At 46.5% G+C, this 16,923-nt stretch overlaps 1 protein-coding gene across 3 annotated transcripts in view; it reads right to left on the minus strand.

Moving 5' to 3' along the window:
• Fbxo31 (F-box protein 31) overlaps positions 1-16,923 on the minus strand; it is a 66,710-nt gene that overhangs the window by 16,206 nt on the left and 33,581 nt on the right. The window contains exons 1-4 of one of the 3 annotated variants that reach the window (XM_045151270.1): positions 15,757-15,836; positions 6,542-6,618; positions 5,974-6,141; positions 2,208-2,282 (exon numbers count right to left, since the gene is read on the minus strand). In XM_045151270.1, the coding sequence (XP_045007205.1) occupies positions 2,208-2,282; positions 5,974-6,141; positions 6,542-6,618; positions 15,757-15,811 (375 nt within the window). In that variant the 5' untranslated portion in view covers positions 15,812-15,836. Of the gene's footprint in view, positions 1-2,207; positions 2,283-5,973; positions 6,142-6,541; positions 6,619-15,756; positions 15,837-16,923 lie in introns of those variants that run through there. The other 2 variants (XM_004666049.2, XM_045151275.1) reach the window with 2 other exon arrangements.

Here is a 16,923-nt window from a genome sequence, read left to right on the forward strand (position 1 = left end):
AAGGTATCTGCCTGCAAAACCAAAGGAACCAGGTTCTATACCCCAGGACCCACGTTAGCCAAATGCATGGGGGGGCACACATTGTCTGCAGTTCGTTTGCAGTGGCTGGAAACCCTCGCCTGCCCATTTTCTCTCTCTCTCTCTCCTTCTCTCCCTCTGTCTCTCTCTCTCCCTCTTTCTCTGTCAAATAAATAATATTTTTTTAAAAAATCTAAAAGGATATAAGTAAGTCATATGAAAACCTAGTATTTTGGACAATGGAACACTCAGAAGTCATAGATTGTTACTAGAAAATTTTCAGTGCCAGAGATGGGATACCTTCCAGTGAGTTGTTGGCCACGGAGGTCCCTGATACCCCCAAAACATTATAGGCCATTGCCAAGCCCTTGGTTTCCTACCAGAAATAGATGGTAAGACCCTATTGCTAAAGATTCCACATACTTGGGCTGCAAGGTCACTGAGAAATCCTGCTGGAGCAGAGCTGAAAACCTCCTCCATATACACCAGCTAACAGAAAGACGGGAAAAGCCACACTGCATGCAGTTTAATGGGAGAAAGAGAAATCACCAGTGGAGATACTCAACAGTGGACACTGCAAGCCTTATATTTGGCCAGCTAGGCCAAATGAGCCAAAGGGTGCAACAGTGGCATATCTGTCATGGGGAAACCAACCACTCTCTAATTGAAATGGAGGCCCAATCCATGGGAGAGAATATATCCCTGATACTGAAAACCTACAACAGGGGTAGTCATGACCCTAGGGGTGTAACAACTGCTGGCATCTGACTAAATGTGTATATCATGCTCACCAAACTGCCCAGTAAGCACTTCTCTTAATGTTCATAACTTTATGTTAATGCTACTCTCACTTTTGGTTACAGAAGCTTCTCTTTTCAGATGGCAGTGATCTTGGGATGACTCAGAAGGCACCATGGTGCTGAGAAGAAGTGACAGAGGAGTGCTCAGCACTGAAATATCTCTATCACACCTTCCATGGCTCAGGGTCCATTGTGGAAGAGGTGGTGGAAAGAATGTAAGAACCAAAGGAAGGGTGGGACTCCTTACAACATGCCCCTCCAGATACAAAATGGCCTGTATACCCATGACATCACATACTACCTACACAAGACCATCATAGGAGGAAAAGATTATGACATCAAAATAAAAGAGACTGATTGAGAGGGGGATGGGATATAATGGAGAACAGAGTTGCAAAGGGAAAAGTGGGGGGAGGGAGGGAATTATCATGGGTTATTGTCTACAATTAGGGAACTGTCAAATTATATATATGTAATTTTTTTTAACTTACTTGAGGGGCAAGGGGAAGGCACACTAGGGCCTTCAGCCACTGCAAACAAACTGCAGGCACATGCATCAGGCTTAAGTGGATTCTGGGGAATGAATACTAGATCCTTTGGCTTTGTAGGCAAGTGCTTCAACCACTAAGCCATCTCTCCAGCCCTAGGTCAAGGGCTTTAAAATGCTTTGAGGGCTGGAGAGATGACTTAGTGGTTAAGATGCTTGCCTATGGAGCCTAAGGACCCAGGTTCAATTCTCCAGTATTCACGTGAACCAGATGCACAAGGTGGTGCATGTTTCTGAAGTTGATTTGCAGTGGATGGAGGCCCTGGCATGTCCATTTTCATTCATTCTCCCTCCCTTCCCCCATCACCTCTTTCTGCCTCTGAAATAAATAACTTTAAAAAAAATAAAATGCTCAGAAATAGTGACATGACTTATATGATCAAAGAACTACAACTCATACACAATACAAAGCTACTGGTATAAACAACCAGAGGCCCAACAGGTGGGTCTCCACAAGTGCTGCCACATCTAGAAAACTGGCCTACCAGATCTGCTGGAGGACCCTGGGACAGGCAGTCCTCCCTGACTACCAAATGCAGAAGAGCCTCCAGAAGCCCAAGTGGATGGTGTTCCTGGCAAGGAGCAGAGGAGGGCTAAGGAAAGTATTTGGTCTGGCTCAGGGACACGAACTGTGCTCACACACACATTCACACAGTTATTCCTCACAAGTGGACTAGATGCATTTTCTGCACCAACAAAATGAGGTTAACCAGGTACAATGGCAATTTCACCTTATGTATCTCTACTTCACCCAACAGGGAAGGTCAGGCTGGCATCTGTGTGAGCAAATGACTGAGCATTCCTGCCTTGACAAAGCCTCATTCCCAGGCACTCAGACTCACCTCCTGTCTTCCACCTGACATCCTGTGGTGGTCTGTCTGGTTGCACTTGGTGGAGAACTCGTCTTTCTTCACAATCTTCGGAGTCAAAACAGAAGGAAAAAGAATGAGGAGGAACAATGAGTTGGGCTCAGCATCCACCTCTACATCACGAGGCCTTTTACCAGGCAGAGCACAATCACTACCTCATTCATACCCATCAAGCCCAGTGAAAGCCCCAGATATGCCAAACTTGGTGGCACAGGCTTGTTAATTTCAAATGAGGCTGAGACATGAGGATTATGTTACTATTATATTATTATTATTATTCATAGCCTAATCACACTACAGAGTGAGTTTAAGGCATCGTGGCAACCTAATGAGAGACCCTGATTCAAATGAAAAAGTGAAAAGAGGGCTTGAGAGATGGGTCAACAATTCAGGTGCTTTCCTGCAAACCCTAAAGACCCAGGTTCAATTCCCCAAGACCCATGTAAAACCAGATGCACAATATGGCACATGCATCTGAAATTCGTTTATAGTGACACAATGCCTTAGCACACTCATTCTCCCTCCCTCTCTTTCCTTCCCTCCTTCATTCCCGCCTCCCATCACTATCTCTCTCTGTTTGCAAATAAGTAATAAATAAAAATATTTTTTATTCCTGGGTCCCCAACTCGCAGATCCCCTACTCTGGAGGGTGCACACTCAGAAATCTGTTTTTCTTTTTCAGAAGATAGCAAGACTCAAGTCATCCTTTGCACATCAGCCAGGACCCAGGTGAAACCAGAGAGGAATTGGTGAGATGAGCAAGAGTGTTGCTCCCATGGCAAGCCTGACAACCTGGGCCAGGATGAGGGACACAGATGATAACAATACTCAACACATATCACAGCAGAAATCCAGAGTCTCCTAAGAGTCACTGAAGTAGACTTAAGGCACACCCACCAGCCAGGCATGGTGGCACACTTTTAATCCCCACACTCAGGAAGCAGAGGTAGGAGGATGCCATGAGTTTGAGGCCACCCTGACACTACATAGTGAATTCCAGGTCAGCCTGAGCTACAGTGAGACCCTACCACAACAAACAAAGAGGGGGGGGGGAAAAAACACCCACCAAACTCAGGGAAATTTGTGGACAAGGAGGCAGAAAAATTTTAAGAGCCACAGGCTGGGACATCATGCCCAGAGTTACTGCCTCCCCCAGTAACTGACTACTGGTCCCACAACCCCATTGGAAATACAAGCAACCCCACTGAGGAGGGACCCCTGTGGAATGGGAGCAAGGAGGGAAAAGATGGTACCAACACATAATGTTAACCATACAATAACATGCTCTTAATAAAAAAATTAGTAATATACAATATATAAAAATAATAAATTCTTTAAAGGGGGATATAAAGAGGACAGAAAGGGAGGAAGGGGAACTTAACAGGATGGTATTGTATATATGTAAGTAGAAGAACAGATTAATGAGGGTGAAAAGGCCTAAGTGAGACTGAATAAAGGAAAGGTAGAGGGAGGGCTAATCAAAATCTAAGAGGGTATGAATAAGTCATATAGAACCCTACTTTTTTTGTTTTAATAGTTTGTTTTTTGTTTGTTTGGTTGGTTTTTCAAGGTACGGTCTCATTCTAGCTTAGGCTGACCTGGAATTCAATATGTAGTCTCAGGGCAGCCTTGAACTCATAGTGATCCTCTTACTTCTGCCTCGCAAGTGCTGAGATTAAAGGCATGCACCACCACACCCCAGCTAGAAACCTACTTTTATGGACAATGGCACAACCAGAAGCCATAGACTGTTACTAGAAAATTTTCAGTGCCAGGGATGGGATACCTTCCAGTGAGTTGTTGGCCAGAGAGGTCCTTCATGCCCCCAAAACACTACAGGCCATTGCCGAGGCCCTTGGTTTCCCACCAGGAATAGATGGTGAGACCCTATGGCTGACGACTCCACATACTTGGGCTACAAGGTCACTGAGAAACCCTGCTGGAGCTGAGCTGATAACCTCCTCCGTGTAGACCAGATGACAGAAAGCTGGGAAAAGCTACACTGCATGCAGTTCAGTGGGAGAAAGAGAAATCACCAGTGGAGATATTCAACAATGCAAGCCTTAAATTTGGCCAACCAGGCCAAATGAGTCAATGGGTGCAATAGTGGCACGTCTGTTACTGGGGAAAACAACCTCTCTCTAATTGGAATGGAGGCCCATGCTTCATGGGAAGGAATACATCCCTGATACTGAAAACTTACAACAGGGGTAGTCATGAGCCTTAGGAGTATAACATCTGCTGGTGTCTGGCTAAATGTATATACTATGCTCACCAAACTTCCCAGTAAGCACTTTTCTTAATGTTCATACCCATATATTAATGCTACTCTCACTTTTGGTTAAAGAAGCTTCTCTTTTCACATGGCAGTGACCTTGGGATGACTCAGAAGGCACCATAGTGCTGAGAAGTGACTTACAGAGGAGTGCTCAGCACTGAAATATCTTTATCACACCTTCCAAGGCGCAGGGTCTATTGTGGAAGAGGTGGAAGAAAGAATGTAACAGCCAAAGGAAAAGTAGGACTCCTTACAACATGCTCCTCCAGACACAAAATGGCCTGGATACCCATGACTTTGCAGTGTCTGACACTGCCTACGTAAGACCATCATAATAGGAGTAAAAGATGATGACATCAAAATAAAAGAAAGATTGATGGAGGGGGTGAAGGGGTTTGACGGAGAGTGAAGTTGCAATGGGCAAAATGGGGGACAGAGAGGGAATTAACATGGGGTTATTGCCTATAATTATGGAAGTTGTCAAATATAAATTAATCAATTAAAAAATATCGCCAGGCATGGTGGCACATGCCTTTAATCCCAGGACTCAAGAGGCAGGGGTAGGAAGATCGCGGTGAGTTTGAGGCCACCCAGAGACTAGTACATTCCAGAGTGAGACCCTACTTCCAAAAAAAAAAAAAATGCATAGCTGGGTGTGGTGGTACATGCCTTTAATCCCAGCACTTAGGAGACAGAAGGAAGAGGATCTCTGTGAGTTCAAGGCCATCCTGAGACTATTTAGTGAATTCCAGGTTAGCCTGGGCTAGAACGAGACCCTACATCGAAAAATCAAAAATACACACACGCACACCTGGCGTGGTAGTGCATGGCTTTAATACCAACACTTGGGAGGCAGAGGTAGGATAGCCATGAGTTTGAGACTGACTACATAATGAATTAAGACCCTACCCCGGGAAACCAAAAGTTAAATAAAGCAATTTTTAAAAAGTGAAAAGAGTGCTAGCCTAGTGGGAAAATGCTTGCCTAACATGTACAAAGTCTTACGTTCAATTGCAGCACAAATACAAAAAGATACGAAGATGGAGTTAAAACAGGCCATCCAAAGGAGAGCCCTCCAGTACACATCCTTCTAGAACCAGGCAAGCATGGCATCTCTCTGGAAAGGAGCTGAGGTCACAGGACTGCAGAGCATGGCATGCTCATGGGAGCTGATTCAGAGAGTACAACATGCCTCCAAGCTGATATTCTTGCAAGCAGAGGAAGAGAAACTGAGCTACAATGAATAATTTACACACCAAGACAGAGCAGCATACAGCAAGGTGAGGAAGACCCTTCCTCTACCCCATGAATCTGTACAGGAGAGGGTCAGCAGCTGGGAATACCACAGCACACATGGTGTGTACCAACCCAGGCAGGAACTGGGGCTGTGGCCACCAGAGGAAACCTGCCCATTGCTGCATTAGTCTATCAATATCCAAGAAAGACTCAGCTCTCCCCTACCTGGATGTGGCCATTGTGGGGTCCTTTGTGGCCATACATGCACTCCACTGTGGCTGACTTCCTCTCCATCAAATGGATTCTAAACAGAGGCTTGAACCGCATAGGGTCTCCAACATGAGGGTCATGGGGAGGTAGGTACATCCAGCCAATGATGAAAAGGCCGTCTACCTGCAATGAGGAAAGCAGAGTTCATGCTGGAAACACTTGGCCTCTCAATTCAGTGGACCAGCCCTGGTCTGAAGCAATGAATGGCTGCATACCCAAAACCAGTGTCCTGTAGGCAGGAGTGAGATGTCTCAGCACCCAGGACATGAGGGTCCCTATGGTCTTGTGCATTCTGTCAGACACTACAAGGACACAGTGATACTAACCAACTACATAGAATGAATCTTAACTCCTTGGAAAATAAAATCTGGCCCCTGAAAAGTAACCTGACAAGAAGATCTTGTTATTTTCCTCTACTGCCAAACATGGAAGCAGAATGGCTGGTGCCTTGAGGAAAGGCAGAGGTTTTTCAGCATGAAGCCTCTCCTTTACACACAGGAACCCCCAGGAGGCTCTGACTCACCACCACGTTCAGCAGTCCTCCATATGGCCCAATGTCTGGCTGCCACAGCCCCAAAATGTGTCTGTATCGGTGAAGCACTGTGAAAAAAAGGAGCAAGTCTCACCCAGAATGCTCCATGGATGGAGAGGAAACCACTGTTCCCAGTGACCCACCACAGACAACAGTTAGAGTCAGTGCTGGCCACACAGCCATTACCTATGCACATGCACTGTTCAGTGAGTGAATAAATGAATGAATTAGTGAACTACCAGAAGAATGCGCCAACTCCAGCAGACCCTGACTGTCAGGTGCAGAGTGGTGGGGTCTCTACAGGCTATGGGGGTCAGATGGCTTCTGAGCAATAAGGTCAATCAGGCAGGACAAAAGGGTCTGGGTGGGACTAGAGATGCCACCTTGACCTGGGGTGCAGGAAGGGCAGCCAAACGCTATCACATAGGATTTCTCACAAGCAGTTTCTAAAGACAGGATTCAGGTCACCAGGCCAATAGCAGGCTGCATCCTCTTTTAAGACAATCTGAGCTGAGTCGGTTTACAAAACAGTAAAGCCAGTCTTAACTTTATGAAGATGCCAGGATGGTGTTTGTTAAACACATAATAACAAGCACGTATGCCAGGTATCACCGAGGCTGGTGACAGGATAAACTTACCAAGGACCTAGATACTAGAAAGCATCGCAGGCTCTTAACTGGGCTATAGAACTAGTTTTTGTTTTGTTTTCTTCTGACACCTGGAGACAATAGGTGACAAGGCTGATCACTGTACCCAGAAGAATGGAACTAAGGCCCCATGTCTAGGGATACTTAGGATTTTTTCTGGACATTCCAGGTTTCCTACAATGTGTTTTACAACTGCACTCAAACCCTGGCAGGACAATGGTTCTCCAATCCTGTCATCTTGCTGCTGCCAGTGACAATCAGTAGGAACATCAAATCAAACAGGCGAAAAGGTCCAGGAGCTCAGCAGACCTCCCCAGAGCAAGGAGAAGTCTCGCTTGTGCTCTTCCCCAAACTGGAGAATTCTCGGCCATTGTGGAGCTTCCCCTTGAGACTGTAAGACAAATAAAAAGCTTTTCTCCCATTAGCTGCTTTTGTTAGGGTGCTTTGTCCCAGCAATGAGAAAGTGACTACAATAGTGCCCCTCACTGAGGACTGCATTTGGCCATCTATCAAGTTATCAGCATGCCATGAACAAGAAGTCTGCCTCCTTCCCCTTCATCTTGCACAAGCAACCTGCTGGAGAGCAGGACATGGAGAAAAGGAGCAGGTCTGTAAGAAACAAGAAGTTTCTTTTCCCAGCAGCCAGTTTACAGATGTTTTACAAAACATACTTGAACACAAAAACCTGCCTCCAGGGTGAGTCATGTGGTACACAAGACAAGGAAGCAGCCCAGAGCACCAACATCTAACCTGGGGTAGCCTAAAAACAAGATTGATGCAGCTGTGTTTGGAAAAGCACCCCCAGCTTCAGGGGATGACCCTGACCCCAAAGTGGTCAAAGACCCAACCCAGGTATGATGATTTGAATTGGGTATTCCCCATAAACTTGTATTTTGAATGCTTGGTTCCCAGCTGGTGGCAATTTGAGAACTGGAGCATGGCTGGAGGAGGTATGAAGGGGTGGGCTTATGGGTGTATGTTAGCGCCAGCTCCCTCTTGCCAATGATCAGCTTACTCTTATGCTGTGGTGTTCTACCTGCTGTGGAAGAGGTGATGTTCAGCCTCTGCTCATGCCACCATTTTCCCCTGCCATCATGAAGCTTCCCCTGGAGTCTATAGGCCAAAATCAACCCTCTCCTCCCATAAGCTGCTTCTGGGTGGGTGTTTGTCCAGCAATGAGAAGGTGACTACAATATCAGAGCTGAAGGAAAGCTCTTTCAAGTCCAGGGTTGGGGGCTGGTCCCACATGCCTTTAGAGAGGCACTGGGGAAAGACAAGACATGAAAAGCACACTGGCTGGGCATGGTGGTATACTTTAATCCCAGTACTTGGGAGGCAGAGGTAGGAGAATCACTGAGTTCAAGGCCACCCTGAGACTACATAGTGAATTCCAGGACAGCCTGGACTAAAGTGAGAGTCTACCTTAAAAAACCAAACACTAGGTAACATCAAGCAGAAAAGTTAGCTCTCCTCAGTGGCCCAGAGCTGCCTGGCCTGTTCTCCCACTCTGGACAGCCACTGCCCCAACCCTGCAAGACCAGAGAGACAATGGGAAAAATGAACCATACTGTCACCTGTCAGTCTTCAGAATGGAGAGGGGGGTGGGCCCAAGTGGTTACACACTCTTGTCCAAAAAGAAAATGTAAATATAAATAACAGGCTCTCCTGTCACTTCCTGTAGCTACAGTCACAGGACAAAACCAGAAGAGCTATCATAGACAGTTAGAATCAGCAGTTGATGGCTAAACATCTTGTTCTGTCCCCAACCAAAAGACATAAATAGGAGTAACTTTTACAGACTTCCTGTTGGCTTCTTTTCCTGCCCCATCACTGCAGCCCTCAATGATAGCACCTCAAAAGGCCTGGAACTCTGCAGGGACCCTCCAACCAAAGAATTGTGTGACCAAATGCCCAGGGTTCACAGTGGCTGTACAGTTCCTGCTATCAGGGTCAACAAGGCCAGCCCACAATCACGCATCTGCCTCCAGAGCACCACTGAGAACTAGCACCTACAATCATGCAAGTAACTTAAATTCAGAACAATTTGCTGGTCACCATCAAGCTGCACACAAGGGAAAAGGTTGGCACCACACAGGGACAGTCATTTTTCCAACGCCCTACGGAGGCTGATCATCACTAACAGGCAATAACACACAGCACCCAAGTAGCTAATCTGAGGTCACTTCCAGGCAACTACAGGAAGCACATGTGTTACCTTGCTTCTTCCTGGGACAGAGTCCTGCATACAGGACACTGGTTCAATGTCCCTCCATTCTGTCTCCTGCAAAAGCATGGGGTCCAGAGGACTTCACACATACAGGAATAGCAAGGTCCCAACGCAGGCAGTGGCCATGACAGAATACAGGCAGTACAAGGTCTTAAAGCCTCCCTATAGCAGGTGAGAGGACACATTACACCAGGCCTACAGACTGGAAGCGCAGCAGGCTCCAGGCTGGGCTGTGACCCATGTTTCTTTCCTCCTCCTGCTGGCATCTGGATGCAATGACCAGACTGGTCACTGTACCCAGAGGAATGGAACCAAGGCCCATGTCTGGGGATATTCAGGATTTTTCTGGACTTTCCAAGTTTCCTACACTGTGTTTTACAACTGCACTCAAACCCTGGTGGGACACTGGCTCTCTAATCCTGTCATCTTGCTGCTGCCAGTGACAAGCTTCAGGAACATCAACAGGAGGCTACAAAACCCAGGAGCTCAGCAGACCTCCCCAGAGCAAAGGAGAAATGTCGCTTGTGTTCTTCCCCAAAGTGGAAAGTTCTCAGACATACACTCAAGAGAAAACTGGGAGAGCTATGTCCTCTATCAGCCTTCAAGTATACTGAGGGGTGGGCTTAAATTCCTCTAGTTCCACAGGTGTCTGTGCACACACTGCTGCTCCACGGGATCTTGTGGTGGAGGTGGGCATGGGGAAGCTCTAAGCTTTGGGGCATTTACTCTTCAGCTCCCCCAGGCGCTCTCAGCAACACAGTGCAATCAACAGCCCTCATCAACTGTCACTCTATCAACAGTCTCCTCCCTTGGAGCTGGAGCTGGGGAGATCTACAACTATCTGCTGAGCAGCGCAAGACAAGGTTCTACAGACACCACGTCCAGCACAGTGTAGGAAGAGCACCACCCTGAAAATGCCCATCTGGGGCTGGAGAGATAGCTCAGTGGTTAAGATATTTGCCTGTAAATCTTAACTACCTGGGTTCAATTCCTCAATACTCATGTAAAGCCAGATATACAAAGTGGCACGTGCATCTGGAGTTCATTGCAAATGGATGGAGGCCTTGGTGTACCCATTTTCTCTTAAAAATATTTTATTTATTCATTTATTTGACAGAGAAAGAATGAATGGATGAATATGGGCACACCAGGACCTCTAGCCACTGCAAACAAACTCCAGATGGTTGTGCCACCTTGTGCATCTGGCTTTACCCAGGTTCTGGGGAATGGAACCTGAGTCCTTTGGTTTTGCAGGCAAGAAAGTGCCTTAACTGCTAAGCCATCTCTTCAGGACAAAATTCCTTTTTTTGTTTGTTTGTTTGTTTGTTTGTTTGTTTGTTTGTTTGAGATAGGGTCTCTCTGTAGTCTAGGCTGACCTGGAATTCACTCTGAGGTCTCAGACTGGCCTCAAACTCAAAGCAATCCTACCTCTGCCTCCCAAGTGCTGGGATTAAAGCCATGCACCACCACAATCGGCTCTTCTTTTTGAAGAATATTCATTTATGTATTTGAGAGAAAGAGATAGTGAGAGAGAAAGAGAGAGAGAGAGAAAAAGGAAAGAAGGAGAGGAGAGGAGAGGAGAGGAGAGGAGAGGAGAGGAGAGGAGAGGAGAGGAGAGGAGAGGAGAGGAGAGGAGAGGAGAGGAGAGGAGAGGAGAGGAGAGGAGAGGAGAGGAGAGGAGAGGAGAGGAGAGGAGAGGAGAGGAGAGGAGAGGAGAGGAGAGGAGAGGAGAGGAGAGGAGAGGAGAGGAGAGGAGAGGAGAGGAGAGGAAAGGAAAGGAAAGGAAAGGAAAGGAAAGGAAAGGAAAGGAAAGGAAAGGAAAGGGATGAAAGAGCAAGCCACCAGAGCTTCTAGCCACTGCAAATGAACTACAGACCCATGCTCCATCTTATGCATCTGGCTTATGTGGATACTGGGGAAACAAAACCTGGGTCCTGGGCAGGAGAGATGGCTTAGTGGTTAAGGCACTTGCCTGTGAAGCCTAAGAACCCAGGTTAAATTAATTCTCCAGTACCCACGTAAGCTATTTGCACAAGGTGGCACATGCATCTGGAGTTTGTCTGCCATAGCTACAGGCTGTGACACCTGCATTTTCTATCTGCTCTTTCTCTCCCTCCAGTCCCTCTTTTTCTTAATATTTTGTTTGTTTGTTTTAGAAAGAGAAAAAGAGGCAGACAGAGAAAATGAATGGCACACCAGGGCTTCTAGCCACTGCAAACAAACTCTAGATGCATGCACCATCTTACGCATCTGGCTTTACGTAGGTACTGGAGAAGAGGGTCCTTTGGCTATGCAGGCCAAGTGCCTTAACCACTAAGCCATCTCTCCCGCCCTGTCTCTCTTCTATTTCTCTATGCTCACAAATACTTAAATAAAAACATTTTTAGGCTGGAGAGATGGCTTATCAGTTGTCTGCAAAGCCAAAGGATTTCAGTTCGACTTCCCAGGGCCCACGTAAGCCAGATTCACAAGGTGGTACATGCGTCTGGAGCTTGTTGGCAGTGGCTGGAGGCCCTGGTGCTCCCATTCTCATTCTCCCTCTCTCTCTCTTTCGCTCTCTCATGCTCTCAAATAAGTAAATAAATTTAAAAAAATTTTAAATGTTTTTAAAGAAAAGAAACCAGACCTGGTGGCTCATGCCTTTAATCCCAATATTTAGGAGTCAGAGGTAGGAGGATCACCATGAGTTCAAGGCCACCCTAAAACTATATAGTGAGTTCCAGAACAGCCTGGGCTAGAGTGAGACCCTACATTGGAAAAAAAAAGAAGGGAGGGAGGGACAAGGGAAGGGGAAAGAAGAGGAGAGGAGGAGAAAAGAGAAAAGAAAATGCCCATTTGCCTCCCCCAAGCTCAGTTTAGCCCAGCCTGGCTCCCTAGGCTCTGCCCAGCATCCCATGACCCCTCATCATGGACCTTGGCTTAGTTCACCTCTGGATCTGTGTAAACAAACAAGAGACTTATTAGCAGTTGTGTTAAGTGCTCACACACCACCCAAATCATGCTACACAAATGCAGCCATATCAGAAAGTGCAGAATGGTCTCCATACCAGGACCTGTGTGTCAAACTATAGCCATCTGGCCAGATGTTGATGGCATGTTAAGAAAAATTCATGAGATATACTATTTTTTTCCACCCCAGTATGAGACAGAAACTGGGCCTTTACAGAAGAAAGGAATTAGCTTCAAGCTGGCAGTGCTAACGCATGGCACCCTAAATGCTCTTAGAAACCATACAATAGTTTCAGGTGCAAGCAGAGTAGGTGGGCTGGTTTTGAAAGAAGGGTCTCCCCATGTAGCCCAAGCTACCCTGGAACTCAGCATCCTGGTACCTTGGCCTCCTTGCAATTAAGGCCTGTGCCACTATGCAACTGTGGGGTTTTGTTTTGGTTTAGTTTAGTTTTTTTTTTTTTTAATTTTTTTTTTATTTGAGAGTGATAGACACAGAGAGAAAGACAGATAGAGGGAGAGAGAGAGAATGGGCGCGCCAGGGCTTCCAGCCTCTGCAAATGAACTCCAGACGCGTGCGCCCCCTTGTGCATCTGGCTAACGTGGGATCTGGGGAACTGAGCCTCGAACCGGGTCCCTTAGGCTTCACAGGCAAGCGCTTAACCGCTAAGCCATCTCTCCAGCCCCTGGTTTAGTTTTTTTAGGTAAAGTCTAAAAACAAAACAAAACAACAAAAAAAAAAAAAAAAACACAAGCCGGGCATGGTGGCACACGCCTTTAATCCCAGCACTCAGGAGGCAGAGGTAGGAGGAGGACTGCCGTGAGTTTGAGGCCACCCTGAGACTCCATAGTGAATTCCAGGTCAGTCTGGGCCACAGTGAGACCCTACCTCGAAAAACCAAAAAAAAAAAAAAAAAAAAAAAAACAAACAAAAAAAAAACACAGATTGGGCACACCAAGGCCTCTAGCTGTGGCAAATGAAACTCCAGATGCATGTGCCACTTTGCACATGGGCACTAGGAAACCAAATCCAGATCATTAGACTTTGCAGGCAATCACCTTAACCACTGAACCATCTCTCCAGCCCCCCTTTTTTTTGTTTTGTTTTGTTTGTCTGTTTTTCAAGGTAGGGTCTCACTCTACCTTAGTCTGACCTGGAATTCACTATGTAGTCTCAGGGTGGCCTTGAACTCACAGCGATCCTCCTACCCATGCCTCCAGGCATGTACCACCTCGGCCGGCCTCCAGTACCATTTTTTAATCTTTTGTTTTGTTTTGGAGAAAGGACTGGCCTCCATCTCACTACATAGCAGAGGCTTGTCATGAATTTGTAATCCTCCTGCCTCCACCTCCCAAATGCTACAAAAATGCAGAATTAAATGTATGTATTACCCTACCCAAGTCTTTTTGTTCTTACTATTTTATTTATTCAAGAACAGAGAGGTTCATTTTTTTCTTTTTTTGCATGCGGTTAAGGTTCCTGAATGCTTTGAGAAGAAAAAAAAAAAAAGAACAGAGAAAGGGACAGAATTGGTGTACCATGGCCTCCAGCCACTGCAAACCAACTCCAGAAGTATGTGCCACCTTGTGCATCTGGATTACAACTGGGGAATCAAACCTGGGTCCTTGGGCTTCGCAAGCAAGCACCTTAACTGATAAGCCATCTCTCCAAGTCCCATACTCAGCTCTTAATCTTTTTTCCTTTCTTTCTATTATTGGAGGTAGGGTCTCACTTTAGCCAGCCTGAGCTAGAACATAATCTGTGTTTCCAGGCTGGCCTCAAACACACAATGATTCTCCCACCTCTGCCTCTCCTGTGCTAGGATTAACCCAGCTCTTTCTTTTATTTTTTTTATTTTATTTATTTATTTATTTTTGGTTGGGTCTTGCTGTAGTCCAGGCTGACCTGAAATTCACTACCAATTCTCAGGGTAGCCTCAAACTCACGACAATCCTCCAACCTCTGCCTCCTGAGTGCTGGGATGAAAGGTGTGCACCATCACAGACGGCTTCTTTTTATAAAATTTTGAATTTTACTGTATGAAGAAACCGTGTGTTGATCTCATTCCCTTTATTCTATCCTGTTGTATCCCCTCTTCTTTGCCCCCATTCCTCTAGTGCTCCTTCTCAGTGGGATCAAAGGTATTCACCCTGGGGTTATGAATGCATCAGTCAGTCTCCATGGGGGTTTATCTTTTTCTTTATAACTAAAATTCATTCACTTCATCTCCACTCAAGCACTTGGCACTAACAAAACGTGGAGACATGGAGTGCACAATAATTTCCTATCCCTAAAACCCAGAAGCTTTCCAGAGCTCAGTCAGCAGAGGAATTCAGTTCTAAGCATGAGTCTGCAGCTGTATGTTCGAGGGCCTATGTGTGTGAGTGCAAGTGTATGTGCAAGGGCTTGTGCATGAGTCTGTGGATGTATATGCAAGTGCTTATGTGTGTGTCTGCAGGTGTATGTGCAATGCATGTGTGTGAGTCTGCAAGGCATTATGTGCAAGTGTTTTTTTTTTGAGTTCACATACACTAGTTAAACACAACTGACTAGTGAAGCTTAGAAGTTAGCTTAGGAACTGGAGAGATGGCTTAGTGGTTAAGGTGCTTGCCTGTTTGATCTCTCTCCAGATCCCACAGGTGAGGCAAGTACAAGGATGCACGTGCCCACTGGGTAGTGCAAGCACTGGAAGCTCGATCGCAGTGGCTGAGTCCCTGGTGTGCCAGTTCCCTCACACTCTTTCTAAAATAAAAAATAAAAGCAGGCTAGAGAGATGGCTTAGCAATTAAGCACTGGCCTTGGAAGCCTAAGGACCCAGGTTTGATTCCCCAGTAACCACATAAACCAGACGTACCAAGTGCCACAAGCATGGGGAGTTCCTACATAAATAAATAAAATTTTTAAAGAGGTTAGCTTATATTTCGCTTGCTATTTTGGTTTTTAAGATTGTTTACTTTGTAACCCAGGCTGGCCCTCAAATTAATGGAAATTCTCCTGCCTCAATCTCCCAAACACTAGTATCACAGGCATGTGCCACCACACCCAGAATTTTGGAATGGAGACTTAAAGCTTCTTTACTGTCTTCTTCTCTCTGTCATGCATGCATAGTTGCAGTTCCTTCCTCAATAAATGCTACGACAGTGAAATGTGCCTCACCTCAATGATCTTTACTAGTGCTGCCCCAGGACCCCAGAAGATACTCTAGGAACCCGACATGCGAACAGTGCAGGCCACAACTCGGTGTGACCCATCACAGCAAACCACAGCACCACTACAGCAGGGCAAAGGCAGCAAAAGCCAGAGGCCAGTGGCTCAAGTCCAGGTAGTGTGAGCCAAAGCCCCATGCAACGTGCATCAAGAAGCCACGACCAGCAGCAGTACGTACGGCAGGTGTACACATCTCTGTACTCCATGTGTTCGTAATCAGGGAGAATTTTCATGAAGCGTCCCGACTTCACGCGAGGGTTTATACCTGAACAGACATAGCAGGGACAGGACTGAGTGGTTCCAGTTCACCTGCAAGCTGCTGTGTGTGACTAAGCACCGTTCTTCCTCACTAGGTCATGGCTTCACACAAATACACAGCCCTACTCAGCATGCTAGAGGGCAGACTGTGCCAGGCTGACAAGGTGACTATAGAGGACACTGTGTTACATGTCTTCCTGCTCAGTGGGACCTTTCCTCCTATAACTAAGGTTTACTCACCCTTGTGCTGTAGCTAAGAAGCCCACCGGTGAGAGAGAAGGTGCGGCTGACGGCATCTGAGAAGATGGATCAGGCTCCATGCCTCTCCCAGGGCCCCTGGCACTTCGCTTTGTCCTTGTGCTAGGTGCTTTGTCAAGGCAACATCATACCTGACACTGCTCACTCCAGACTAGCCAGCTTAGCCACCTGTTTAGGAACTCAGGTTTTCTTCAGCCTTGTCCCCAAAACTTAGTAGTATTCACAGACATCCAATAGCAAATTCTCAAAATGTGGAAATGGACAATCACGTGGATACTGGCCAGTGCAGAACAAACACCTGGGGCACGAAAGAACGAGCAGAGGGATTGGCTCTGCATCTGCAAGCATATTCAAGGAACCAATACCATGTAAGAACCTTGCTGTCCTTCCTCGTTTGCTTGCCCCCTCACCCACTCTACATTAGGCCACAGCCTCCAGTCCCTGTACCCATAGGACAGTAGAACACAGACGAGGAGCTGCATGTACAACTGACAGAGGCCCTTGATGACTGGACAGTGCCCATTCCTGCATCCCTACCAGGATGAAATAGCTACTCTCAGCTCCTTTGGAACAACCTGTTTAGGTGCTGGTTGGCGATGAGATGGTCAGATGGCTTACCACAATACAGAGCAGTCAAAAGGGGAAAGTGTGTCACATGAGATATGCATGGAAGCCAACTGGCCACCAACAAGTGGGAAATGGGAGCTCCACAGGCTCTAAAGAGGACTAGAGACAAGGGAAGCTAAGTACCCATTGAAGGTCAAGGAGACTTTGGAAAACAAAGGGGCTGGTGAAGCAAAAAAAAAAACAGAGCAGAGAGGCCAGAAGA

The sequence above is a fragment of the Jaculus jaculus genome, chromosome 1, assembly GCF_020740685.1.
Source record: "Jaculus jaculus isolate mJacJac1 chromosome 1, mJacJac1.mat.Y.cur, whole genome shotgun sequence".
In the NCBI taxonomy this organism is placed as follows: domain Eukaryota; kingdom Metazoa; phylum Chordata; class Mammalia; order Rodentia; family Dipodidae; genus Jaculus; species Jaculus jaculus.